Source organism: Adiantum capillus-veneris, chromosome 19, assembly GCF_014529385.1.
Source record: "Adiantum capillus-veneris isolate H3 chromosome 19, ASM1452938v2, whole genome shotgun sequence".
NCBI lineage: Eukaryota > Viridiplantae > Streptophyta > Polypodiopsida > Polypodiales > Pteridaceae > Adiantum > Adiantum capillus-veneris.
In genome coordinates, this window is record NC_140949.1 from 13,960,124 (window position 1) to 13,987,460 (window position 27,337).

The following is a 27,337-nucleotide window of genomic DNA, read 5'->3' on the forward strand; positions in this document are numbered from 1 at the left end:
GTTGTTGGTGTAGGCCTCCCTTCTCACAAGCTTGGAGTAGGTGGTAAGCTTTCCATTAAAGCTTGAGAAGGAGAGAGAGTCTTCTTTACTTCACACATAAGACTGTGTGAGAGTGTGTGTGTGATAATGCCTTGCAAAAATCAGCCCCCCCTCTCTCTTGGGCGACCCCTCTTGCTATTTGCTCTTGCTGACCTCTCATTGGATCTCCCTAGGGCTAGCCAATGACAATTAAGCAGCGTAAGTGATAGCCTTCTGACATGTGTCCCCCTTTCCCCTTTTGTGAGAGCTTTAGGTAATTTAATAATTCAACTAAACTCTCATTGGACCCCTTTGCAAAGGAGAGCCACCTTAAGAACCAACTATTGAAGACCCACCGGAGATCGAGGACCAAGAGGAGGTGCTGCAGCCCGAGTACATTCTCCGACATGAAGACAAGGTACTAAGAGGCGGTAAGACTATCCGACGATATCTTATTAAGTTTAAGAATTATCGTTTTGAAGATGCTAGATGGATGCAAGGCATACAATTAAAGGATAACCTAAACCTTGTCAATGCTTACAATGCTTCCCAAGAGTAAGCAAATGTACAAAATATTAAAAAGAACAAAGTTTTTGTCTTATAAGACTCTCTTTTTCTTTATTGTGCACAAAAATGAAGTAGTATGCATGCTTAGATCAAGTTTGCGGAGATGACGTCTCCCAAACACCAAGTAGAGCTTGTCACTCTACTATGGAAGATTGATAGGACTAATGTACAGGCATGCTTGCGGCAGCCTCAAGCTCTCAAGCACCAAATGGACTAGTCATCCGTTGTGGAATGATGTCGTAGGGTAACATAGGGATCCTCTACCCGCTAAGAAAAGGACTCATGAATATGCTTTATCTTCTCTACACCATAGTCGAGGACAACTATGATTTCAAGAGAGAGGTAATGACATAATAATCAATATATAATTCTCCTAGATGATTTTCTCATGTTAAACTGATCATTTAATGTGGGGAAGTGCCAGGGGAGAAAAAGCTAGAATATTGGTTAAGCTAGCAGACCGGCCACAGTAGGGATCCAAAGGAGGGAAAATAGGGATCCAAAGCGGGGGCCATCTGCAAAAGAGCCATGTTCAACAATAGGCTAAAAAGACCCTAAGGTTCAGCCCATTAAGACTTCCAAAATGCTAAGGTTCCAAAATTCAAAGGTTGTGTCCAAAGGTCAACCATAGAGGAATTGGATGCTTTGTGTGTGTACAAAAAAGTCTTTACAATCCCTACTTAGGAGGGGGCGAGCCTTGCATGTAGGGGATGAGAGAGAAAGCCACACACACACAAGCTCCCTTTACACAAAGGGAATGAGGGACACATGTCAGCTCCCTAGGCCAGATGCCCACAAGGTGTACCCAATTCCTATTGGATGGCCTTGGAGGTGGACCAATGAGAATTAGGCTAGAGTAAATCTAGTTTAATTAATTAAAAAACACTTAATAAAAGAACCAATGAGAATTCAGTCCTCTAGAATACTATTGGACAGTCTCCCAAGGGGTCCAATGAGCATTCAACAACCCAATGGCTTGCCTGATTCCTATTGGCCAAGAGGCAAAGGGGTCCAATGAGAGTTTAGTTGAATTATTAAATTACCTAAAGCTCTCACAAAAGGGGAAAGGGGGACACGTGTCAGAAGGCTATCACTTATGCTGCTTAATTGTCATTGGCTAGTCCTAGGGAGGTCCAATTGGAGGATAGCAAGAGCAAATAGCAAGAGGGGTCGCCCAAGAGAGAGGGGGGGCTGATTTTTGCAAGGCATTATCACACACACACTCTCACACAGTCTTATGTGTGAAGTAAAGAAGACTCTCTCTCCTTCTCAAGCTTTAATGGAAAGCTTACCACCTACTCCAAGCTTGTGAGATAGAAGCCTACATCGACACACTCTTGGCATGTGGATGCAAATCCAACCAAGAGCCAAGCTCCCATGCATGCTCATCTCCTCTACCAAGCTAATTACTAAGCTAAGCTATGCTAGTATGAGTGATTATGTGAGGAGATGTACATCTTTCTCGTAAGACTACTCCTTCTTCCTCTCAATTTACTCTCATACCCTGCTAGCTCTCACCATCTTCGAAGGTGTGTGAGGTCGTGGGTCTGAGACCGGGGATAATTGATGTTGTGTTTGCTAAGTGTTTTGCTTAGTGCATGAAGCTTTCATCTTCATTGCACTAACTAATCTTGAAGGAACACAAAGAATTGTATTGTACAATGTCTGTCTTGATGGGAGAAACCATAATACAAAGCCTTTTGTAGGGGGGTACCGGCTCCATGCAAATCCGGTCCTCAACTGTTGTCAATAGCTTAATTTCTCTCTCTTTTGAAAGTATTGTTCATGCTATCTAACTAGGTGTTATGCTTTTTGTTGCTCTCTCCACCCAAGCACTCTTGTAATTCTCATTAGGAATCTATTCTAATGAAATGCCCACTATGTTCATGCTAATTTCCGCTACACACAAGTTTTTAGGCCATTAAATGTTACAGAACTTCTCCTTGGAAGGTCGACCAACGGGAACAATTACATTGGTAATAATTACAACAGTTATTGCAGTAACTTTGTAAGTCTATAAATAAGAACCGCTAGACTGTATCCGGGGCTTTTTGGACTTTTGGCTTGCGGGCTTTTGCTTCTGGACTTTTAGCTTCATAAGCTTTTGGCTTTCAACTCTGTAATCACTTACTCATGTAATCAATCCTCAGACTTCATCTGAGCTTAAGTCTATTGCACAATGTACTGATTATCTTTGTAGTACTGATTTGAATCTATAATACCATTCCCAGTCTTCCAGTTTGTGTCTTCCATTTTAGTACATTATTCCAGTTCAGTTCTCTGTTTCAGTCTAGTACTTAATTCCAGTCCTCACTAACTGAATTGCCTAGATAATCAGTAGCTCTGAACTCTAACATTGGAACAACTGTCTGAAGAAGCCAGCTCTCATTCCATTTTGGTGATCCGGTGGGACAGTCCCAGTAGGCGAGGATAGTCCCAACAGGCGGGAACTACTCCTTAGAAGGCCGACGAGCAGGAACTGCTACATTAGCAGTAATTACAACAATTACTGCAGTAACTCTGTAAGCCTATAAATAAGAACCGCTACACTAAATCCGGGGCTTTTTGAACTTTTGGCTTACGGGCTTTTGCTTATAGACTTTTAGCTTCATAAGCTTTTGGCTTTCAACTCTGTAATCACTTACTCCTGTAATCAGTCCTTAGACTTCATCTGAGCTTAAGTTTGTTGTACACTGTACTGATTATCTTTGTACTACTGATCTAAATCTATAAGACCATTCCTAGTCTTCTAGTTTGTGTCTTCTATTTCAGTACATTATTCCAGTTCAGTTCTGTATTTCAGTCCAGTACTTAATTCCAGTCCTCACTAACTGAACTGCCTAGATAATCAATAGCTCTAAACTCTAACACTGGAACAGCTGTCTGAAGAATCCAGCTCTCATTCCACAGATTGGCCTTTAAGTTGGGGGTTGTTGGGTAAAGGGTCAATGTACCTGGTCAAATATACCATGTTCGACCGTCCAATTATTATCATAACTAACTATACCATTCATATATTGATAATAGTTGTAGATTCTCAAACACTTTAATGTGTCAAGCTTCTCCTCTCTTTCTCTCTCTCTCCATGCACGCATCTATTGCCAACATAGACTTTACTTTGTATCAACAAAACACATAATCTTTGTTATTTTTGCTCCTTCGAGAGCCATCGCAAACCCCATGTTGATACTCTACTGAAATCTAGCTCTTAATAAGGGTGGCTTTAACGTCAGCGAACATGCACTCCACGAACATTTGTTGTCCAATTCAAAAAGTGATTTTTAAAAGGGTTGGCCGTTGGGCCTTTGCACACGATGTCCACATACAAAATTTAGCTTTTCCTTTTACATCAATGATGTGCTCATTGCCTATTGATTCGAAATCAAGATTGCCTGCAAGCTTTTTGGTGATTGTCCGCAAGCTTAGCAGCTTGGGCCAGGGGGCCCAAAAGCAGTCATATGGGCACTAATCAGTGCCACCTCACTCGCCACTTGATGGCCAAAAGCTGTGTAGCGTTGTTCGAGTTGTCCGCTGATGTGGTCGTTTATCATTTGCGAGAACAGCACAGCTTAGCCAACCTAAGGCGAATTTTTTTGAGGAAAGTTGTACTAGCGACTTGCGAGCACTGCAAAATATTCTCGCCGAAACGAGCTGAGAAGCCATGCTCTCGCATCACACATTCTCGTCAAGAGCATCCCATCAACACACAGAGCCCAGCCTGCCGCTCTCTAGCTCTTTTCAAAGAGCGCAGGCCGCTCGCATTTCAAACCCTTTTGCTCTCAAAGCACATGGCAGGCTTCACGCGTGCCGTGTACAGTCATATGCGCGCAACACTCGGGTTTTCGCCACCGCACAAGCCTCCTTGCCTTCCTACGAGGGTGCCCGCATCAAGGTCATCGGTGTGGGTGGCGGTGGCAACAATGCAGTCAATCGCATGATCGGGAGTGGGCTTCAGGTTTGGACTTCTCCATTTTTGTGACATTCTCTCCAGCTAAGGCATTTTCTGATTTTAGTATCCCAATATGTATGAGGCTTATAATTGGTATGCATGCATTATCTTCCCATTGTTGAATTTGTGCCACATACGCACACACAACTGCCTGCTTGCACCTTCCGATTGTGCTCTTAAATACATGAAGAGGGCAGGTGACTCCGTCTCTATGCGCTCCTCTGTGTATGTGTGTGTGTGTGTGTGAGAGAGAGAGAGAGAGAGAGAGAGAGAGAGAGAGAGAGAGAGAGAGCGCTAAAATTCCACTCAAAAATCTGGGATATAAATGATGTGAATAGTAGTATGTCTTTAATTCCAAGCAGAACTAGTAGGCTTTAGGCTTTTGTTATAATCAAGTGAATGTAAAAAGGTTGAGGCAAAGAAGCAATCTTAGATGCAAACAGTTACACAACCAGAGAGAGGCTTGATGGGAGGTTTTTTTTTTTGCAAAGGTGGGCTGCAAAGATTGATTGATCATCTCATAATTATGGTACAATTGTGTTACTGTAAAGAAGTGTTCAGGCTAGTTCACATTCATAGCCATTCATGTTAGTCTTTAAACAAGAGCTTAACCTCCATTCAAATATCTTGGCCATATATGATGTCAGTTGGTGTTTTCTTCAATCACAAGCCCAACCAGTAGGCTTTTGCTATAATCAAGTGAATGTGAATGGGTAGAAGCAATTGGATGTAAACATCAAGACAACCATGAAGAGGCTTGATAAAAGTTTTTTCCCAAAGGGAGGCTACAATGATTAATCCACCAACTCATCATGGCACAAGTTGCGTGAGTGTGAAGAAATGTTTTAGGCCATTGATGGGAAAGGGCTTTGTCTTTGGTCTTAGTTAGACCCATGGATGGCTACAATATACTCCGGCAACACAATGATGGGTCATGCATGCCTCTAGGAAATATACCTACTATTTGGTTGTCACAAAATCAAGTTGCTTGCAAGCATTTTGTTGTTCGAAGGAGTGGAGGATGACAAGCTTTGAGCAGAGGGGTGAGAGAGAGAGGAGAAAAAAGAGAGAAACGAGGAGAAGAGAGAGGAGGGTGCAAGATTTGAAGGCTTTGTACCCATTGTGTAGCTTGCTAAAGGGGAAGGCGGTCACAATGCCCGTGCATATGCCTTTTTAGTCGATTTTTCCTATTTATTATCTTTCATGCTTATGTAGCATATTTGTTAGGGCATTTTGATGATGCAACATTTTTATTAGCATGAGTCTCCTCAAAATGCAGCCCCCATTTTTTGGGTCTCCAAGTCACTATACAGCATATAAGTGACCAAATATGGGAAAAAAAATATGCTGCCCACCAAAAGGGCCACAAGTGGCTAGTCAGATCAAGTATGGAAAACCCCCCCACATGCCTAGAATCTGGAAAAACCTCACAAGGCCAGGCATAGCACAAAGCCTTCACTCACAAGATCTAGATGGGGAAACCTAGGAGATGATCTCCAAAACTCTTATCACCCTCTTTCAGATTCTGGGTACACAATAGGATGAGGTATCTAGGGTCTCAAAGAGTGAAGAAGGAATTTGCATGTCCAGTCCACCATCGCATCACGCACAAGACATCGTAGGGCCTAGAATAGACAATCCAGGCCTCCAATGGCAACAAGTCCTAGCAACCAACATCAGAGTTCACTAGGCTTTGGAAGCTTGTGTCAACGGTATAGGCTAGAGCTCCTCCGCTTGTACACCTTGTCGTGTGGGACGGAACTCCGCCGGGCCAGTGTCGAATCAATTGTGAACTGTGAACTGTTTGAAGTGATTATTTGTGGTGTCGTGGTGGATTCTTGACTTGGAGTGTCCAAGTCTGTTACAGTGGTATCAGAGCGCGGCCGATTTCTCTCCTACAAGAAATCCTATCCCTACTTTTTTTTTTCCCGCGGCACCTATGGCTTCAGGCAAAGATTAGTCGACTCCCTCTGCATTCGGAGATGCGGGAAGGGATCACAACGAAGATTCACGCGAGTACGGCCCGTCTTAGCCTACTCAGGCGGGGCGTCGACAATTGACCGGCGATGCAACAAAGATGATGCTTAATTTTGCCAAGGACCCGAAATTGGCAAAATATATGAGCCAGACTTCTTTCGAGGAAGTGCACACGCAGTGGCAGAAAACCACAAAACCACCCCAAAAACCCGCTCTCAAGAAACCTCCTACTCCCAAGAGGTATTCAAAGAAAGAATTAGAAGAGGTGGTTGGTGCACAAATTGCTCAGCTTTTTGACCCGCAGAACAAAGTTAAAAAGCACGACAAAAAACAGAAGAAAAGCACTGACTTCCCGGGTTATTTGGTTGGGTTGTCACTCTACTTTTGAAAAGGCAAGAAAGCAGAAGAAGCATGTTCGATTTGAAGGAGTACCCAATTCTTCTTCTTCTTCTTCTTCTTCTTCTGACAGTTCTTCTAGCTCATTTGACTCGAGCGAAGAAGACAGAAAGGGCAAAAAGCGAAGCAAAAAGAAACGCTTCGGAAAGGGCAAGAAAAAGGCAAAGAAGTCTAAATCTCGCCTTGTGGTTGACAGTTATACAGAGGACTCGTCTAGTTCGGACTCGGATGACAACAACTTTTATGCAAAGAAGAATTTTTACAAAGCCAACCAGTATGACTTTCTGGAAGACAAAAGCAAGAAAGTCTGAGAGTTTAAGGAAGGTGGACAATCAATTTAATTTGACACGTTTTCTGGTTATAGAGATGCTTCGAAGGCTTTGTCTTTTGTACAATAGTTTGACATCGCTTTCGCAAGAGGGTGTTACTCAGAGCACTCTAAGATTCGGAGAGCTTCCTCTTACTTTAAGGGGAATGCTCGGACTTGGTGGTCCATGCTTCTATTAAACAAGACTGCGCCAATTAAATGACTGAAATTCAAGAGGCTTTTTATTTCTTCTTGGTTGACTCGAGAGTATGAACGTGATATACGAACTGCTTGGAACCATCTTCGGATGTCCAAGAAGGATACAGTGGACGTTTATTGCGAGAGATTCTAGAGCTCTTTTCTACCCGCCTCTTCATTTAAGAAGATCTCGTTCAAGAAACAAATTGAGCGGTTTACCTTGGGTCTTCCTACAGAGATCCCAGATAACTGCTTGGAACAGAAGTCAGCTTCCATTCAGGAGTTGATGAGTCATGCGAAACGGGGTTTTGCCATTCACTCTGGCAGTTTGACCTACGCCACCGATGAGATCATGACACAAAGAGTCGAACCGACTTCGACAAATGAAAGTAGAAAGAGGAAGAGCAACCTAGAAAAGAAGGATGCACGACCCAAGCTCACTCCTCAGGAGAGAGCTCGCTACATCAAGGAAGGGAAGTGTTTTGGATGTGGAGAAACTGGACGTATCTTCGCGAAGTGCTCTAATAAGACACAGAAAGAACAGAACAACAAGGACGACAAAAGGCCTGAGAGTTCGAGAGCAGCTGAGGAACGTGGAAGAAAAGGCAAGATGAAAACAAGACTGGTTCCAGATTGCGTGGGTACCGATCTTAGTACGTTGGACGAGAGTAGAGAACTTTGTCGAGCTTGGGGCAAAGTGAAAGATCAAGAAGCCTTGATCTTCTTTGATGGAGGAGCCAAGACCACAACTAGAACAATGCCGTGGTCGACTATCGGGCGAGGAAAGCGACATTGACCACAGAGAAGGGTAGAACCATTGTACTTGACATTAAACTTAAGGGCGAGTCTGTCCCTATTGTATCGGCTTCGGCCATTTCAAAGTTAATGAAATCCAATCTGTTTGTTTACTCGATCTTTATGAAAGAGTTGAGTGATGAGGATAGGACAAATATGTCTGAACTTGATAAGGAACGCTAAGATTTTCTCCACTCTCATGCCGATTGCTTCTCTGAGGGCTTGCCAGGCGAGTTACCACCCGCTCGTCCTGAAGATCATACCATTGATCTGATACTCGGAAGCACACCACCGAACCGGCCACCTTACCGTGTGAGCCGAGCCCAGAACGAAGAGATTATGAACCAAGTGAAAGACCTCTTGGAAAAGGGTCTTGTCCAGCCTAGTACTTCATCGTATTGCTCTCCAGTGTTGTTGGTTTTGAAGAAAGATGGATCTTGGAGAATGTGCATTGATTATAGAGCTCTCAACAAAATCACCATCAAGAACAGATTTCCGATTCCTAGGATCGATGATATACTCGACAAATTACAAGGATCTTGGTGTTTTAGCAGGATTGATTTGAAGAGTGGATATCATCAGATCCGAATCGCGCCGGGAGACGTCTACAAGATGGCCTTTTAGACAACTTTTGGGTTATTTGAGTTTTTGGTGATGCCTTTTGGCCTAACCAATGCTCCTGCGACATTTAACCGGATGATGGACATGATTTTTCAAGAGTACAGGCTATTTGTTGGCTCTTTCTTTGACGATATCATTGTTTTCTCCAAGGATGAGGCAGAACATAGAGATCATCTACTTCAAGTCTTTCAGGCATTACGAGATCACAAGTTAGTGTTCAATGCGAAGAAAGTGAATTTTTCCTACCAGAGATACACTTTTTGGGACACATTGTGTCAGCAGTAGGAGTGCAGATGGATCCGGCCAAGATAGAGACTATCCGTTATTGGCCCGATTTGAAGAATGTCCATGAAGTTAGAAGCTTCTTGGGATTGTGTTCGTACTACAGGCAGTTCATTCGAAAATTGCAGAGGTTGCTTCCCCTTTGCATATCTTGACACAGAAAGGAGTCCCTTTCTCGTGGGTACCCACAGAGGTGACTGCCTTTCAGACTTTGAAAGGGAAATTGACTATGGGATCAGTTTTGACTTTGTCGGACTTGCAGAAGTCATTTGAAGTATATTGCGATGCTTGTGGTCGTAGTCTGGGTGCGGTCTTAATACAAGAAGGCCATGTCATTGCTTACGAGAGCTGATTGTTGTTAAGGCCGGAATTGACAGCGCATATTTATGAGAAAGAGCTTTTGGCGGTTATCCATGCTCTTACTCAGTGGCATTTCATTTTTGATCTCCCGAGAACACAGAGTGGTCGCGATGGTATCTGGATTGTTATTGACAGATTTAGCAAGCAAGCTCATTTCATCCCAGTAAAGAAAATAGTCAAGCTGGATCACTTAGCGAGACTGTTTGTGGCCCAGATTTTCAGATTACATGGCATGCCTAAGACGATTGTCTCCGATAGGGAACCCAGATGTACGAGTTTGTTTTGGAAGGCAATTTGGGAGAACATTGGCACGCGGTTGCAGTTCTCGTCTTCTTTCCACCCGCTAACTGACGGGCAATCTGAGACTGCCAATTTGGTGGTTTTAGATTTATTGAAGTCTTATATTTCGAAACTGAAGACTCAGTGGGAAAAGTATCTACCTTTGGTGGAATTTGCCTACAACAACACGATACACTCTTCGACGGGGAAGGCGCCATTTGAGATCATTGAAGGTGCTGCGAAGGTTCCACCCTTTCTAAGCACGAAAGATAAGATTTTTGAAGCTGATGAGTATACGCGCGACTTAGACATAGCTTTTGCCAAGGTCCGCGAGGCTTTGTAGAAATCTCAAGAAAGACAGAAAAAGGCAGCGGATCGCCATCATTGCGATTTGAAGTTGAAGGAGGATGATTGGGTGCTCTTACGTTTTGAGAAGGCACGCTTGAGAAAGAAGAAGGGAAGGAGACACTTTTTCCAAAGCTTAGTATGAGATACTATGGACCTTTCCAGATCTCCGAAAAGATCAATGATGTCTCCTTCCGACTGAATTGCCTAACACTTGGAGGATTCACAACGCATTTCATGTGAGTCTCTTGAAACCTTTCAAAGGTGATGTGCTCGAAGATGGGGAGCCTGACGAGCAACCCGAAGTGGAAGAAACTGAGGAAATCCTTGTTCGTGAATAGATTTTGGCACATAAGGACAGAAAGAATAAGGGTCAAGTAAGAAGACGGTTCTTGGTTAAATTCAAGCACTATCCTGCATTGGATGCGAAGTGGATGGAGGAGGAGGACCTAGCAGATACTTCTCAGATTGTGAAACTTTACCTTGAAGCTTTTGGTTTAGCATAGTCTATTCCAAATAGAACCCAAAATTCAGCTTGGCCGTAGATCTGGTGCAGTGGGATGCACAAGAGGGGAGTTACTCCGCTCCTTTGTCAACAAATGTCTCAATTTTTTGAATACTAGAGTCACTGATGTCTCTTTGAGCTTCAGGGATACTGAGAACTGACATTATTCTGCTGTATGACTTTATGAAATGGAATTCCAGAATATGAAACTGATTTGTTCTTGACTTGTTTTTAAGTGCAGGAACTGATTGACGAAATGACATTATTTCCGCGATTCATCGTAGGAGCTTTGAGGATATGGTCGACTAGTATACCACGGATACAGATTTTGCAGACATTTTCACAGGGATACATGATGGGAAAATAGTAGCGGGATATTCCATTCGGGATGGCTACTTGATGAGGAAAATCATGTTGTGCGTTACACAGCTGTTGAGGGAAAAGTTTATGATGGAATGCCACTGTCTACCTTTTACGGGTCACCGCGGCATTGCTACCACCTTGAAAGGGGTAGAGAGATACTTCTTTTGGCCGAGACTCAAGAAGGATGTGGACGAGTTTGTGCGTAGTTGCTTGGTATGCCAGAAGGTCAAGTTTGACAGGCATAAAGCACATGGATTGTTAGAGCCTTTGCCCATACCCACCTGCCCTTGGGAAAGTATTGCAGTGGATTTCATTTTTGATCTCCAGAGAACACAAAGTGGTCACAATGGTATCTGGACTGTTATTGACAGATTTAGCAAGTAGGCTCATTTCATTCGAGTGAAGAAAACAGTCAAGCCAGATCACTTAGCGAGATTGTTTGTGGCCCAGATTTTTCAGATTACATGGCATGCCTGAGACGATTGTCTCCGACAGGGACCGCAAATTCACGAGTTTGTTTTGGAAGGCAATTTGGGTAAACATTGGCCCGCGGTTGCAATTCTCGTCATCTTCCCACCTGCAGACTGATGGGCAATCTGAGATTGCCAATTTAGTGGTTTTAGATTTATTGAAGTCTTATATCTCGGATTAGAAGACTCAATGGGAAAAGTATCTACCTTTGGTGGAATTTGCCTACAACAACACGATACACTCTTTGACGGAGGCGCCATTTGAGATTATTGAAGGTGCTGCGAAGGTTCCACCCTTCCTTAGCACGAAAGATAAGATTTTTGAAGCTGATGAGTACACGCGCGACTTAGACACGGCTTTTGCCAAGGTCCGCGAGCCTTTGCAGAAATCTCAGGAAAGATAGAAAAAGGTAGCAGATTGCTATCGTCGCGATTTGAAATTGAAGAAGAATGATTGGGTGCTCTTACGTTTTGAGAAGGCACGCCTGAGAAAGAAGAAGGGAAAGGAGACGCTTTTTCCAAAGCTTAGTATGAGATACTATGGACCTTTCCAGATCTTCGAAAAGATCAATGATGTCTCCTTCCGACTGAAAGTGCGTGACACTTGGAGGATTCACAATGCACTTCATGTGAGTTTCTTGAAACCTTTTAAAGGTGACGTGCCCGAAGATTTTCCAGAGCCTGATGAGCAACCCGAAGTGGAAGAAAACAAGGAGATCCTTGTTCCTGAACAGATTTTGGCACATAAGGACAGAAAGAATAAGGGTAAAGTGAGAAGGTGGTTCTTGGTTAAATTCAAGAACTATCCTGCATTGGATGCGAAGTGGATGGAGGAACCTAGCAGATACTTCTCAGATTGTGAAACTTTACCTTGAAGCTTTTGGTTTAGCATAGTCTACTCCAAATGGAACCCCGAATTCAGCCTTGCCGGAGATTTGGTGCAGTGGGTTTGCACAAGAGGGGAGTTACTCCACTCCTTTGTTAACAAATGCCTCGATTTTTTTGGATACTAGAGTCACTGATGTCTCTTTGAGCTTTAGGGATACTGAGAGATGAGAGTATTCTGCTGTATGACTTTATGAAATGGAATTCCAGAATATGAAACTGATTTGTTCTTGACTTGTTTTAAGTGCAGGAATTGATAGATGAAATGACTGCAGCATTTTGGTCTGAATGATCTTGATAGACATGGTTGCAATAGGGATTAGTCAATCGGGCATCTCTGAGGTCTCGAGTGGATCTAGATGAGATTGCTAATTGCATTGCCGGTAAAACATGGTCTAAGATTCGAATGAATGTTGAATGTGATTTGTCATGTGATGTCTTGTGATGTCAAGTGATGTCGTGTGATGTGCCTGTCGATTGGTACATGTGCTAGATGTGTGTTCCTAGTGCGTCGGTACTAACAGTCAGTGTCTGCTGAGACAGTTTATGGATTCTGTCTGTTTTGCAGGCGGCGATTACAATGCTTTCAAGGCGGGGGTATGTCACAAACTGGTGACGTGGCTGCCCAGACTATTGGCCGCCCATGGTACACACACACTCTGGCTAGGGTTGGCAAATGGTGAAGTGCTGCCCAGTCCCGGAAATGACCTAAAAAGCTGATGTGGCTGGCTGTACGGCAGCCCCGGAAATGGCGGGAGACTTGCCACGCGGTAGTTGTACGGACGCCCACAATAAGCGGCGCAATTTGCGTCAGCCTCTGACAGCTTTTTGCTTTGCTTTATTCTACGCAATGAATGGAGAGAGAGAGAGAGAGAGAGAGAGAGAGAGAGAGAGAGAGAGAGAGAGCTTTACTTTTTAAAGTTTTGCTTTATTGGCTCAAGAGAGCTTGTGAGAGAGAGAAAGAAAAAGCTTTTGATTTTCAGCTTTTGGGCTTTGCTTTTAGCATCCTTTGTAAACATTTAAATATGTGGGCAGGGCCTCACAATTTGGGGCATCTGGACGTAGTGTCTGAAAGTGAGCGCATGCCTACACTCTTGTACTTTGAACACAGATTAATACAAAAAGAAATACCGAAAGGGGCGCGAGTCTTTGGGGCCAATATCTCTAGGCACGGAACTCCGCCGGGCCAGTTTCGAATCAATTGTGAACTGTGAACTGTTTTGAAGTGATTATTTGTGGACTTGGAGTGTCCAAGTCTGTTACAACATACTGTGGACCCTTGGAGTACTTGATCAATTGCTTAGCAGTTGACGTTGAAATTTATCTTGTTGAATTCGCTAGGCGGGAACGGGCCATGCTCTTCTCCAATCCCTCAGACGAAGATACTTTTCTGCCAGTCTCTTCTTTCAAGAAAATCATCTTCAAGCAGCAAGTTGAGTGGTTTTGTTGCAATCTACCCAAGGAAATTCGGTGATAGTGCCTGAAACAGAAGTGCGAGTCCATTCAACGACTTATGGGGCATGGTAAGGAGGAATTTGGAATGCACACCGACACTCTTAACATATCCTTTGGACAAGGCAATATCCACCGCAATAGGACAAGACTCGTTGAATGGAAACAGGAAGAAGGGTAGGTAGCAAAAGAAGAAACCCAAAGGGGCAAAGTTATCTGTAGAGCAATGTGCATAGTATTACAAAGAGGGGAAGTGTTACGATTGTGGACAATGGCACATCCTTGCGAAGTGTCCTAACAAAGCACTAAAGGAGCAGGCTGAGGACAAATCAAAGAATTCTAAAGTGGCAGAAGAGCGAACAAAGAAAGGAAAGACAAAGGCAGGACTAGTCCCATATTTCCCCCCCCCCCAAGAAAGAGATCCTTCCCAATGAACTGTCCAATGAGCTACAACCTGCCCCTGCTAGAGACAACTAAATCAAAATGTGGAGAGACTCTCTCAATGAAAAGGTAAAATATGTACATTGATGGCTAAGAGATATGGGAAGGGGAAACAACCACACTGGTGGACGGTACTACGATCTAGGATAGCCATGAACCATTGTGAAGAAGGGCCTTGGTCGCCAAAGTCGCAAGAAGGCCTTGCGACGCTCCCGCATGCGGTCGAGGCTACCGTGAAGTCTCTCAAACTGGCCCTTGAGTGTATGGATCAGCTCCAGTCCAATGTCACGGACAGTCTCCACTAGTGGGACAGGTCGAGCCTTGAAGATGCAAAAGCAGCGGGCTTTCTAGATGAACCAGTGTTAGGTTGCAGATGAGCTCCCAACACCACTCTCTATCTCTGCTCCACTCCTGAGGGACAAGCTCTGTGGTGGGTTGGAGTGTAGGGTGGCCCTCCTGTATCATGGTCATCCTGCTGACTGAAGCCATCTCAAAATGAAGTGTTGGACCTGTGAGTGTGGGCCAAGCTGCAGTACCGTGTATCCAAGTGTACTGGTTGGCTAAAGAGAGTGCAGGCATCCGCCGAAGAATCCGAAGCCAAACGTTCTGTGCCATGGGGCAATCCCAAAGTCAGTGACGTTGGATCTCAAGTGGATGGTCACAGGTGGCACATATTGCCGAGAGGTTGCTGTGCACCAACTCCCGAATGTAGTAGCGCGATGTGCAACTAGCCATTGGAACATGGTGGCTCTCCTAGGTTGCGTGCTGTCCCACAAGTGCTCCCAAAATCCCACCAAGAACTCGGATGTGAGACCCTCCTCTTGCGAGTGAATCGCTGCAGCAGAACGAGTCTCTCCGTGGCGCTGTCAGTATGTGGCGACCAAACCGAGCTGTGTACCGGAAGAAGGGGGTCCCAGGTGATCGGCTGGAGTAAAGGGATTCCACCCCAAAACCACCCCCCCAGGTCCCATTGCACTCGCAGTAAAGGGAGGTTTTCCCAAGCCTATAGCTGCCATAGTCCTGACTGAAGATCTGATGGGTCAAGATCTATGACATATGTTCTCCCATTGATGCCCATAACTTGGATCTGCTGAAAGCAACACTCAACCACCTCTGATGCCTCAACAGTGATTCTGTGGAGGCGACCCTCTCTTTGAACCTCAAAGAACATGCAAGAACATGTGTCTGAGCAAGCCCTAATTGAAACGAGGACCTCCCGTTGCGTGAAGGCCCCCAGCGAGCAGGGAGCTGCTAGCTCAAGAGGGGTGTGCCACTTTGCAGGGATAGCCTCTACAATATCCTGACACATGCTCTACACCCCCCTCATGTCTCGCAGTTGATGCACTTAATCTCCTCAAGAAGTACTGTAAACTGCAGCCAATCCCCAAGAGTGCGGGCTGGACCCTCTGCCATGGGACCCCAAGAGATGTGAGGTCTGCAACCAACCATGTGGCCTCGCCGTGTGCTTACCAAGCTACCTCAAAACGCTCTTCGTAGTTGCTCCCAAGACCGAAGCAGGCTCACAGCGAAGTGGTCCTCTCATCTCCTGCTCAGGCCTACTTTGCGCATCTCTATGAAAATCCAGCGAGTGGAAGGGCTCCATGGGCCCCTCGTCCATGGGACCCGGGCACAAATCCGGTGTAGCAACAACTGCTTCCAGGGCTTCTCCTTGACAACAAGCTTCCTAAGGAGGGCTCTACTCTGCTATGCTGGGTCGATGATTCCCAGCCCTCCGTGAGAGCAAGGTAAAGTGATGACCCCTGCTACACTAAGTGAGAAATCAATAGCAACACATGAACAAAATCTGCAAATAATTGAACTTGAATATATAGAGAGAAGAGGAGAGTTGACGCGGCACGACGATGTTCCACACCAAGACACACCAGCCCCAAAGACTGGCACCCCTTTCAGTATTCTTTATTATTATGCTTCGCAAAGTACAACTTCAGAGGATCCTCTTCTCCGAGACACTTCGTCGAGATGCTCTCCGAGAATGAGGCCCCAAGGGTCCTTATAACCTTACATGGGATGCCCAAAAGCATCAGTTCAAAAGCACCTGCACCCAAAAGCATCTGCTCTGCAAAAGCTCACGCCAGAATTGGTGAAATCTGACAGCACAAAACGCAGAAATCCGTACATCCTGCCACGTCATCATGTTGTACGATTTACGAAATTGCCAGCCAGAGTTAAAGCTTTTGAATATTTGGGTTTAGGCCTGAAACCGGCTTGTAGGGTGGTATACTTTAGCTTTCACCCGATTCTTTACATGATAAACTTTACTTGAACTTCACGACAAAGAAACTTCTCAAATAAACTTGTAGTTGGAATTAACACGTAAAATTGTAGCTGGAATTAACACTTAAAACAAACCACGGCTCGACAGCTACGTGCTACCAAGCAGACAGTGACACCTTGCAGGCTTCAAAGATTAGCGCCCCTTTTGGTATTTCTTTATTCTTATAACACTTGGGAGAAAACCAAAGTTCCTACGAGCTGTCCCGCTTTTATTGGGCAGAAAATGGCCTACTCTAATCCGATTTCAGCAGCATAACCGCAGTAGGAGGCTTTACAGACAAATCCTCATGTAAAAGATGACTTCCCCGGCGCACATACGGGCACTTTCCGAAACCTGGCAAGAATCTGCAGCACGCTGAATTCTCTGTTTTCTGCCCCGAAAATGCACCCGATCATCTGTACAGTGATCCCAACGGTTCCCCGAAGCTCTTGGGGGTATTAGGGATCACTTAGGGCCAAAACCCTAAACCTGCAAAAATACACAGCAGGCTGTAATTCACTGTTTCGGGCTCCGTTGCGCGTGCCGGTCGCACTTGTAGCAAGCCCTCGAGCTCCCGCACCTATAGGGCTACTTGCCCTTTGAATCAGACGAGATTTCTCGCGTGGAATCTCTCCGAATTCACCTGTGCCTGCGAGGGATTAGCAATTAGCTAATCCAATACCTATGCAAGAGGCTCTTGCCTCGGCAATTGTGCATGAACCCACACAACTGTACATACAAATGAAAAGCCCTCGAGCTGGGCATCACTTTTCTGTTTTCAAAGGGGGAGAGAGATGCATGAGAGCGGAATCATCGTGCCACATAGAGCAGGGAGAAGGCAAGCTTTCCATTGAAGCTGTGATCACTTGCACCCACTATTCACAGACACATTGTAGTCACTTATGGAGTAAAAATCAGCCTCCTCTTTCATTTTGGGCGCCCCCTCTTCATGCAAGATTGGCAAATTTATCTGGTGCCGCTATGTGTCCACTTAGCCTCTTTTGGTTTAAATTCCTAGTACCTACCAACTTATAAAGTGTAGCGTGGGGCCTAAATGACTTTGAACTAAGCCTAGACACCCTTTTATTGCTCGGATTCAAGTGCCGACTGGCCTGACCATCTCGTGACTCTTGACTGTGGGTGAAACACTCGGCCATCGTCTGTTTCACATTGGCCACACAATGTCCGGCCATTTGTGACTTCAAAAAGAGGGTCTCAAAAATTAAATAAAATCAAGGGAAAGAAACCAACAACTAAGGTTAGTGGTTGCCACAGCCTCATGACATACCCCCTCGTGAAATTGTAAACGTCCTCGATTGCATGCCAGATATACATGCCATAGATGATTTAGTGTGATTAGCACCCTTTTATCATCACATATATCCCAAGGAAAGGTCTTGAAGCATAGATACAAATGACTTAATGAGACCTTCATACTTTTTCTCACTTCATCTACGATAGAAGTGAGCATAATACCTTAGAATTTGTAGAGCATTGTCTACTTCTATTGCACTGAATCTGTATGTACATTGATGTGCTAGCTCCATCATTACCCCTCTTTCGAACACGTTCCTCTTTCGAACACGTTGGGTTGGGGCATACGTAGGTTGTAACTCAAAGGCCTTCGGTAAAGCTGCACATTTGGTGGCTCCAAAAGTTCACACTCTTCCATCCACTTTGCATCCATAGGTGGATACTTCTTGAACTTCACCAAATAGCGTCTTGCAACGTGTCCATTGCATTACTTTCCTTATGTGCCAAAACCTACTCAGGAACCAAGATCTCATCAAGTTCCTCAACTTCTGGTTGATCCTCATCTGACATATCTTCTGGCACATCACCGACGAAGGGTCTTAGAAGACTTACGTGAAACGCATTATGAATCTTCCAAGTTTCAAGCAATTTCAGCCTATACATAACATCGCTGTTGTTATAAGTACTTGAAAAGGCCCACAATAATGCATGCTGAGCTTTCCTTGCCCTTCATCTGCTTTAACCTTGCCTTTTCAAACTGTAAGAGTATCCAATCACTGGGTGAAAACAACAATTCATGACGGTGCCGATCAAGAGTCCTTTTCTGCTTTGTCTGAGGGCAAGCGTGATTTTCTTATACATTTCATCCATGTTCTCAACATATTTGCTTCGAAAATTTTGTCCTTTGTGTGTAAGAGGAACCTTTTTGCCACCCTCAACAATCTCAAAAGGTGCCTTGCGTGTTGACGAATGCACCAATATGTTGAACGCATACTCAAGCATAGGTAGATATTGTTCCCACTTGCCCTTACTATCTGACACGTAACACTTTAGCAGACCTAAGACAATAGAATTAGCCTCTTCTGAGTTGCCGTGAAACCCATTGTCCTATCCTATCAACAAGGCAAGACCAGTGTTGGAAACTTCCATAAGCTGAGTTGAGGGTAGCCACTCTGTTCTTTGTACAATAATCTCTAAGCCCTTCAGGCAGCCCATGACAGTACTTCTCAATCTGCTCTGTAAGTGGCACAAACCTGTAGGAGGTTACTGAGAGCAACGCTTTACAAAACCTCCGATTGTACTCTTGTAGCCTCTTGCAAGTAGCCGCAGTGAGCTGTTGCCAATCCGTCATGACATCGGCTTCAAATTCATTTGACAACCACGCAGATGCAAACATTTGCTTGAAGTATACACATGTGGCAGGTGCCTGTCCTTGCATCAATAGTGTCGTCCACTATGTAAGCCCATTGCCTTTCAAGAAAGTGGCAGCTATCTTGACCTTAGAGGCCTCTCTAAAATTCACCCTTGTATAAGTTGTATCAAATTGCTGGAGGAAAGTAAGAGCCTTTGCCTTATCCTTAAAGACGATGAAAGTATCAAACTTCATAGTTGCACCACCTTCTTTGTAGGTTTTTGGCTTTTCCAGTGCTCCCAAATTGTCATAGGGAATTGTCTGCATCATGGGCAATGTAATAGGGATCATCGGCGCCCCTTGGCCATTGACATTATGCGTCATTGGTTCCATATGTGACTGTTGGTCGGAAAAACTAGCCATGCCAAAACTGCCCTATGGCACCCCAAACTGGCCCTCATTCAGTTTGACATAAAAACGCGTTTCGGCCCTCCGAAACGGCGAAACGGCCAAAACATTTCGGCAAAACGAGCGAAACGAGACAATGTTTTTTTTATTCTCCCCTTTTGACCTTTTGACCCAAAACGGGTGTTTTAGGATTTTTAAACCCATTACAAAGCCTTATGGCTAGTTTCTTATTGATATTTGGGCAGTTTATGTAGTATGGCCAAAAATCAGCTCATGTATTATTGGTCTTTTGGTCATGACTCAAGATTCAGATCATGTATTAGGAACTGCTGGTGTGATTTGAGTCATGATTCTTGTTATGAGTACATGAGTTTAGACATTGTTATTTGTTTTGTAGTTGTAACTTATCATGGTTTTGGCTTGGGTAGGTATTTCAATTTCAACTCCTACCTTGTTCACTCGTGATTGAAGTCTCACATCTGGATTTTGGTATTTCACATGTCTTGACAGGTGAATTTGTATGTATATTCAATGTATAATTTTAGGTACATACATGTAAAACAAAACCTGTGTTTCGCTTTCTCTGAGCTCCCAAAGAAACATTTCAGAAACCTCGAAACTTCGAAACGCACGAAACCCCGAAACGTTTCATGTCACACTTCCCTCATTGCACTGAAACCCTTGTTGCATGCCAATATTTCCATACATGGGGTTTGGCATCATGCCTTGCATACCCCCAAATGTTGTTGCTGTATCCACCCCTGAAATACCTAGGATGTACCGTGGGTGGTGAAAAAACCTGTTGCATAGCGTGGAAACTAGCTCCTGTCCATTTAATGCAGCATGCGGACTCTGAAAGGTGGCTGGCTGAACTCGTAAAGCCTGTGGAATAGGTGTCCTAATTACCTGTTGGTGGACAGAAGGAACTTGTCTTGGAGCCCCACGTTACTCCGCAACATGTGAGTGCTCCCTGCCTTGCTGGGACGCACAAGGGACCTGGGCTTGAGTCTCAAGAGGCTCTACTGCATGAGACAATCTGCTGTGACACTCGCGGCGCTTGCAGATATTCCATAAACCTAGGATTTTGCACCAATCGAGAGAACACATTCACAACAAAAACCAACTGTGTCCTGAAAGCATCCTTGTCTAGTTGCCCAGTCATACACCCTTGACCTTGTGGAGCATTCAAATCAACAAAAGGTACAGACAGGGGTGGCCGTGAACTTTCGCCACGCTCGAACACTGGAGGAGGGACAACATGTCTATCGTGTGAAGAGGAACCTTCTTCCTTGGCGTCGTTTGTCTTGTCGGCCATAGTGTAATTCCAAGTTCCTTTGCACTGTGTTTTCACCGCAAAACAACCAAGGCTCACTCTTTAAAAAAAAAGCGATTCTGTCTCGGCGACAGAACCATGAAACCGGCTCGTAGTGCGGTGGACTTTAGCTTTCACCCAATTCTTTACTTGATAAACTTTACTCGAACTTTAAGATACAGAGAAACTTGGCAAATGAACCTGTAACTGGAATTAACACTTCAAACAAACCACGGCTCGGCAGTTAGAGTGCTATCAAGCAGACAGTGACACCCTGTAGGCCCCAAAGAGTGGTGCCCCTTTCGGTATTTTTATTCTTATAAAACTTGGGAGAAAACCAGCGATTTCCTACAAGTTGCCCCGCTTTTACCGGGCTGAAAATGGCCTATTCTAACCCAATTTCAGCAGCGTAACCATAGTAGGAGGCTTCACAAACAAAATCCCCATGTAAAAGATGACTTCCCCGGCGCATACGGCACTTTCCCAAACCTGGCGAGAATCTGCAGCACGCTGAATTCTCTGTTTCCTGCCCCGAAAATGCACCCGATCATCTGTACAGTGATCCCAACGCTTCCTTGGAGCTCTTGGGGGTATTAGGGATCAATTAGGGTCAAAACCCTAAACCTGCAAAACTACACAGCAGGCTGTAATTCACTGTTTCGGGCTCCGTTTGCGGGCCGGTCGTATCCGTAGCAAGCCCTCCAGCTTGCGCACCTGTAGCGCTACTTGCCCTTTGAATCGGACGAGGTTTCTCGCGTGAAATCTCTCCAAATTCACTTGAACTTGCGGGGGATTAGCAATTAGCTAATCCAGTACTTGTGCAAGAGGCTCTTGCCTCGGCAATTGCGCATGAACCCACACAACTGTACATACAGATGAAAAGCCTTGGAGTGGGGCATCACGTTTTTGTATTCAAAGAGGGAGAGAGATGCACGAGGGCGGAATCATCGTGCCACATAGAGCAAGGGAGAAGGCAAGCTTTTCATTGAAGCTGTGATGACCTGCACCCACTACTCACACACACATTGTAGTCACTTATGGAGTAAAAATCAGCCTCCTCTCTCATTTTGGGTGCCCTCTCTTCATGCAAGACTGACAAATTTATCCGGTGCCGCCATGTGTCCACTTAACCTCTTTTGGTTTAAATTCCTAGTACTCACCAACTTATAAAGTGTAGCGCGGGGCCTAAATGACTTTGAACTGAGCCTAGACACCCTTTTATTGCTCGGATTCCAGTGCGAACTAGCCTGACCATCTCGTGACGACCCGCCCTTCTCGACTTCGAGTGAAACTCTTGGCTATTGGCCGTTTCACACTGGCCACACAATGTCCGGCCATTTGTGACTTCAAAAAGAGGGTCCCAAAAATTAAATAAAAATCAAGGGAAAGAAACCAATAACTGGGAGTCTTTCTGCTTGGAGGGAAAACGCCACCAAGGGAGGTTCTTGCTGAGAAGTAGCCTGTTGAGCACTGGTGCTCCTGCTGCCTCTTCTGCCAATTAGTGCTAGCCTAGGTTTGCTTATATACAAACTTACTAAATTTGCCCTACCTACTTTCCAACAAAAGTCACTTAAAAATAATAAGTGAAAATAGGGAATATAGGCTAAATGCATTGGAAAATTCCCATGAAGGATTCTGATGGGAATGCTTATGATCAAGTTGTGTGCAACCAGAGGATATGCATCTACACTAAGTGCCTGGGCATGCACGGTCTGCGAACAGACTCACAAAAGTGCCAGATCACTTCTAAATCTAGACTAACTGGACCGATTGAACCCTTGTCGTGCTGTAGCTTGTCCATGGACACATAGAGTTGGATGTGTCACATGACCGTTGATCTTTTCACGAATGTCTTGATCTACTAAATCTTGTTACTATTCTTTCTTTTCACATTTCAAGCAAACCATGCCCATGACCATCCCCACAAGAGAGTACATTCACAGAGCATGCAGTTCACAAAATCACACACTAAACACTCTAGCCATCTCATCCCGTTCAGAACTGTTGATGCACCTAGATCACTGTGGAGCCATATCATCCTTCTGGAACTCTTGATGCACTCACAACAATATCTAGCCATCTTATCCAAATAGAAATCTTGATGCAGTAAAATCACATTCAATTCTCATTCACTTAGCCATCACATACAGATCTTGCTGAAAACTAACAGATGTCTATTTGCACTAAGTTCAAATTTCAAATCATTCATTAGACAAAATGTTGCAGACAATTATCTTTCTCTACATGTTTCTAACAATGCACACATGAAAGAGCAGGTCTTCAATCCAATCAAGGAAATTTCATTCAATTCATATTTGCATAAAGTCATTCTGCAAAATACTATCAGCCTATCAATATATGTAAAATCTCAAGGAGAAATTTGAAATTAGTTACTTTATTCAATCTAGGCAATCTATGACAAAGGAGTGGAGTGGCTCTCCTCTTGTGCAGTCCGCACCGCACTCGATTCAACCTGTTGATTTATCGGTAACTATTGACATAGACACTGCTGGTATAATCCAAAAGCTTCAAGGTACAACTCAAACTGAAGAGAATTTGCGATGTTCTCTTTCCCCATCCACTTTGCATCACGAGCCAAAAAGTGCGCTTGACCAAATTATACTGTGGACCTAGCTTACCTTTTTGTTCTTTTCTTGTGCCTTGTGACCTATTGCTAGCCCCTCTGGCCTCTCGAGTCCCATGTTCACTGGCACCTCAATTTGAATCGTCGGAATTCTTTGATTAACCATCAATAGATTCCCTTGCCTCTACGGAACCGTGGGATGCACTATCAACGAATTCCCTTACTTCTTCGGAATTCTGCGATGACCTTTCATCCAGTTCCCTTGGTTCTTTCTTTTCCCTGGAAGACTCTTGCCCTGTTGAGGTGGGCATTGGCTTGTTCGTAGGACAAGTCAATGAGTCGGCATGCATACCAAAACCTTGCTTGGCATGTTCCGTGAGTCTCTCAATGGAGTCAAACTTTTGTCGGAGACAATACCGTCGAATCTCCTCTAGCAAACCACAACAAAACTGCTTAATTTGGTCCTTCAAAGTGACCCTCCAAAACGAGGACACTGGCAAATAGGTATCCCAAAACCTTTGGCAGTAGTTATCCAAAGTGTCTTTCTTAGTCATTCTCAGATGATGCCAAGCGGTGATGACATCTTCATATTCTTTCTTAGGTGCTTCTCTGCGTAACAATAGAGTAGACCACCATGTCTGTGCATTTCCTTTCAAGATGCCACCCTTCGCACCTTGGAGCGTTCCAAGAAACAACCTTCTAAGGAGGCGACGTCAAACTGCTATATGAATTTAAGGGCTCGATGGGTGTCTTGGTAACCTGAAAATGTGTCAAAGTTGACTGCTTGACCCCATCCTTTAACTCCTTGGTCTTCTTGTCCTAATGCTCAATGTCTAAACTGTTAGCAAAGGATGAAGTCTCCTCCGTTGAACTGCTAAGTGGCTCCTTGTGACTTTTTCAAAAATCTGTTTTTCTTGCTTCCGACGAATTGAAGAAAATTTGGGTCATCCTCGAAACGAACACGCTTCTTGGATTTTCTTACCACCTTGAAAGTCGACTTTCGGCCCAAATCACAAGGGAAATTCGTAGATTTTCTCTTCTTCTGAGAGTGCTTTAAGCTTTTCAACAATCAATTTGTCTTCTTCTCAAGAGCTTGGTTAAACTCTTTCTGCGAGTACAGTTTCTGCTTTTTTGCACTCGGCTTTTCTTTCAGCTTCCTTACTGTCTTGAGAGGAGAATCAACGACCCCTTGCCATCTTTAGTGAATCTCATCAATTGGGTAATTCTTCAGGTGATTCACATATTTTGGGTCTTTGGAGTGTTTGGGTAAAGCTCCATGTGACCAATTAGGCCAGGCGCCCGCCCACTACACTTATTCTTTTATGTACACAATAGAATAAGGGGGCTCACACATTCATAGTGAGTTTTAGCCCCTGCAAACACAGGTCTCCTCTTCTGCTCTCTTCTCCATTGTTACGCGCACACGCACATGCTCTCGCTCGCGCTCTTCAACTGGTATCAGAGCTTGAGGATTGGAGAGCACCATCTGAGCTTGACAGGGAAGCAAGCAGGAAGCAGAAAACATAGCAAAAACTTCAGCACGTTTTTGCAGATCTGTTTTCGTCTGCCAAAAGGTGTCTGTTCAAGTCGATTTCCCTTAGTCTTGACCGATTTTTTGGTGCTCTTCAACTTTGCAGCAGAAAGTTTTTTAAGAATCCTCACCGATTTTGAGATACATTGCTCAGACTGTCTGCAGGTCGTGTAGGACAGGCTTTGCAGATCAGATTTCTCTTGGTTAGAATCAACGTTTCAGGTCAATTCCCGCTATTCCTGTCCGTTTTTCGTGCTCTACAACTTTGCAGGAGGAAATTTCTGCAAATTTTGCCAAGCATGTGACGCATCTCCTCAGTGACTAAACAAGGCATCCGTGCCCACACTTGCTCTCTGTATGTATCTCGACGCTCTGTCCACTGAAAGAAACTCATGGTGAAAGTGAGTAGCAATTGTGCGCATATCCTCGGGCTTTGTAGCAACAGACCCACTGGGCTTCCTCACCTGACAAACACTAGTGTGCGCATAGTGAGGACCCACAATCTCAAAGAACTCTAGAGTAACTTTGTCGTCCACCTGAGTCCACTGAGATGCTCGACAATGGAAGGCAAATTCGTGTTGCCACTCCTTAATGGTGATTAGCTTGTTGAGCATGTTGCATCTACTCCTCCATCCAAGGGCTACCTCGATGACGCTCTTGCATTCGTTGTAAGGAAGCAATGCCTCGTTAGAGCCGCTTCTCCTCCTTCCTGGTCGCAGCCAAGCGAGCTGCAGACTCCTAGAGGAAGGAACGACTAAGCTTCACAAGGCCATTGGCTACTCTAGCAGAGCAGGGTCCCCCTTGTGCGTCCATACTTGTTGTCTAAATTGCCACAACCTGCTCTCTGAGCTCGGTATCTAGCAAAATCCTCTTTGGGATCTCTAGCATGACATTGCCACTCCTCCGTTTATTTGACACAGTAAGAATCACTTGTGCATGATTGGAAAAAGTAGTCCTTGCCAAAATGCATATTGAACCGCCCTTGTTACAAATGTGGTCACTAGTGTAAAACGAGTAATCTTGGATAGATTCACGCCCCCTACTTTGTGCTCAGACCGAGAGAAAGAGAGGCTATCTGAGGGCCCTACAAAGCTTGCATGCTACCATACACTCAAAATCCTCAAAGTTATATATAGGCGCTCCCAAAGCAACCAACTCAGCCCCTGGACAGTAGCATGGCTTCTTCCAATCCTATTTGAGGGGTCCTCCAACATGTTGATATAATCACCTCCGACGAGTGATCGGACGGAAACACAGAAATAACTGCAATCTGGACAGTAGCATGGCTGCTTCCAATCCTATCTGAGGGGTCCTCCAACACGTTGATATAATCACCTCCGGCGAGTGATCGGACGGAAACACAGAAATAATTGCAATCTATACACTTGGCAACACTTTTAGTACTTCAAAACAACTTGAATAATTGAGAGAGAGAGAGAGAGAGGATGACATGGTGCGGCGGAATTCCGAGCCTTGACGAGTTGGCTCCAAAGACTGGCGCCCCTTTCAATATCTCTTTATTATTGATTCAAGATGGTACAACTTTGGATGGGACCTGTCACAAACTGATGACGTGGCATGACCACCCGCGGCAGAGACTGTACGGACATGCAGAAGTTGAAGAAATGGAAAAGTTGCAGAAGTTGAAGAAATGGAAGAGAACGCTGGGAGAAAGTTGTTCGAGGCTCAACAAGGTCTACTTCCAAAGTCTGAATAAGACAAAAAAACAACGAGAGATATGCCCTTTAATTTTTGCTTAGTGTCTAACCGAGGGATAAGACAAAGAAGTAGATGATAGAAAAGCAAAGAAAGCCAAGGCATGTGAAGATTCGGTGTCTTGGTAGATATGGTTTTAAGGGGTTGGTAGAATCAATTGGTAACTATAGAATCCACAAATATGGAAACGATTGAGATTCCTTGATTGGTACTACGACAAATAGACAAGTTGGCAAGAACTTTTCGAAAAGGTACAGATCATAATTGGATACTAAACATCTATTGATGTGATCAATAGGTGCCAATGGAAGATGATATGGGTAGTGAGTGTTTTAAGTCTTGGACAAATTCAAAGAGGGATCTTTTAGACTTCTATTGAGTGGAGTTCTGGAGGAGGACGACTTGGCATTCAATCCTTGATTGGAAAAGATTGTCTTGGAATTTGTAGAGGTGAAGATCTTCTCTTTGTAGAGCTCATCAGAAATTTAACCGTCGAGTTTGGTGCAATGCTTTTGGCTTAAGGGGAGTCACTCCGCTCTCCATAACATATCGACATGAATTGAAAAATAAAGTTTTATGGTTTTTCTTTTAGCATAATTGCGGGTACTGTGACTAATGGTATTTTACTGTTAGAGTTTTGGAGGTCATCTCCTAGGTTTCTCGTCTAGATTTTGTGAGTAAGGGCTTCTTTGTGCT

General features: G+C 44.4%; 1 protein-coding gene across 1 annotated transcript in view; it reads left to right on the top strand.

Moving 5' to 3' along the window:
* Positions 1-4,164: 4,164 nt before the first annotated feature.
* Positions 4,165-27,337, top strand: part of LOC147433599 (cell division protein FtsZ homolog 1, chloroplastic-like) — a 41,810-nt gene continuing 18,637 nt past the window's right edge. Inside the window, exon 1 of the mRNA XM_086490279.1 lies at positions 4,165-4,540. Within this exon, the coding sequence (XP_086346405.1) occupies positions 4,247-4,540 (294 nt within the window). The 5' untranslated portion in view covers positions 4,165-4,246. The remainder of the gene's footprint in view (positions 4,541-27,337) is intronic.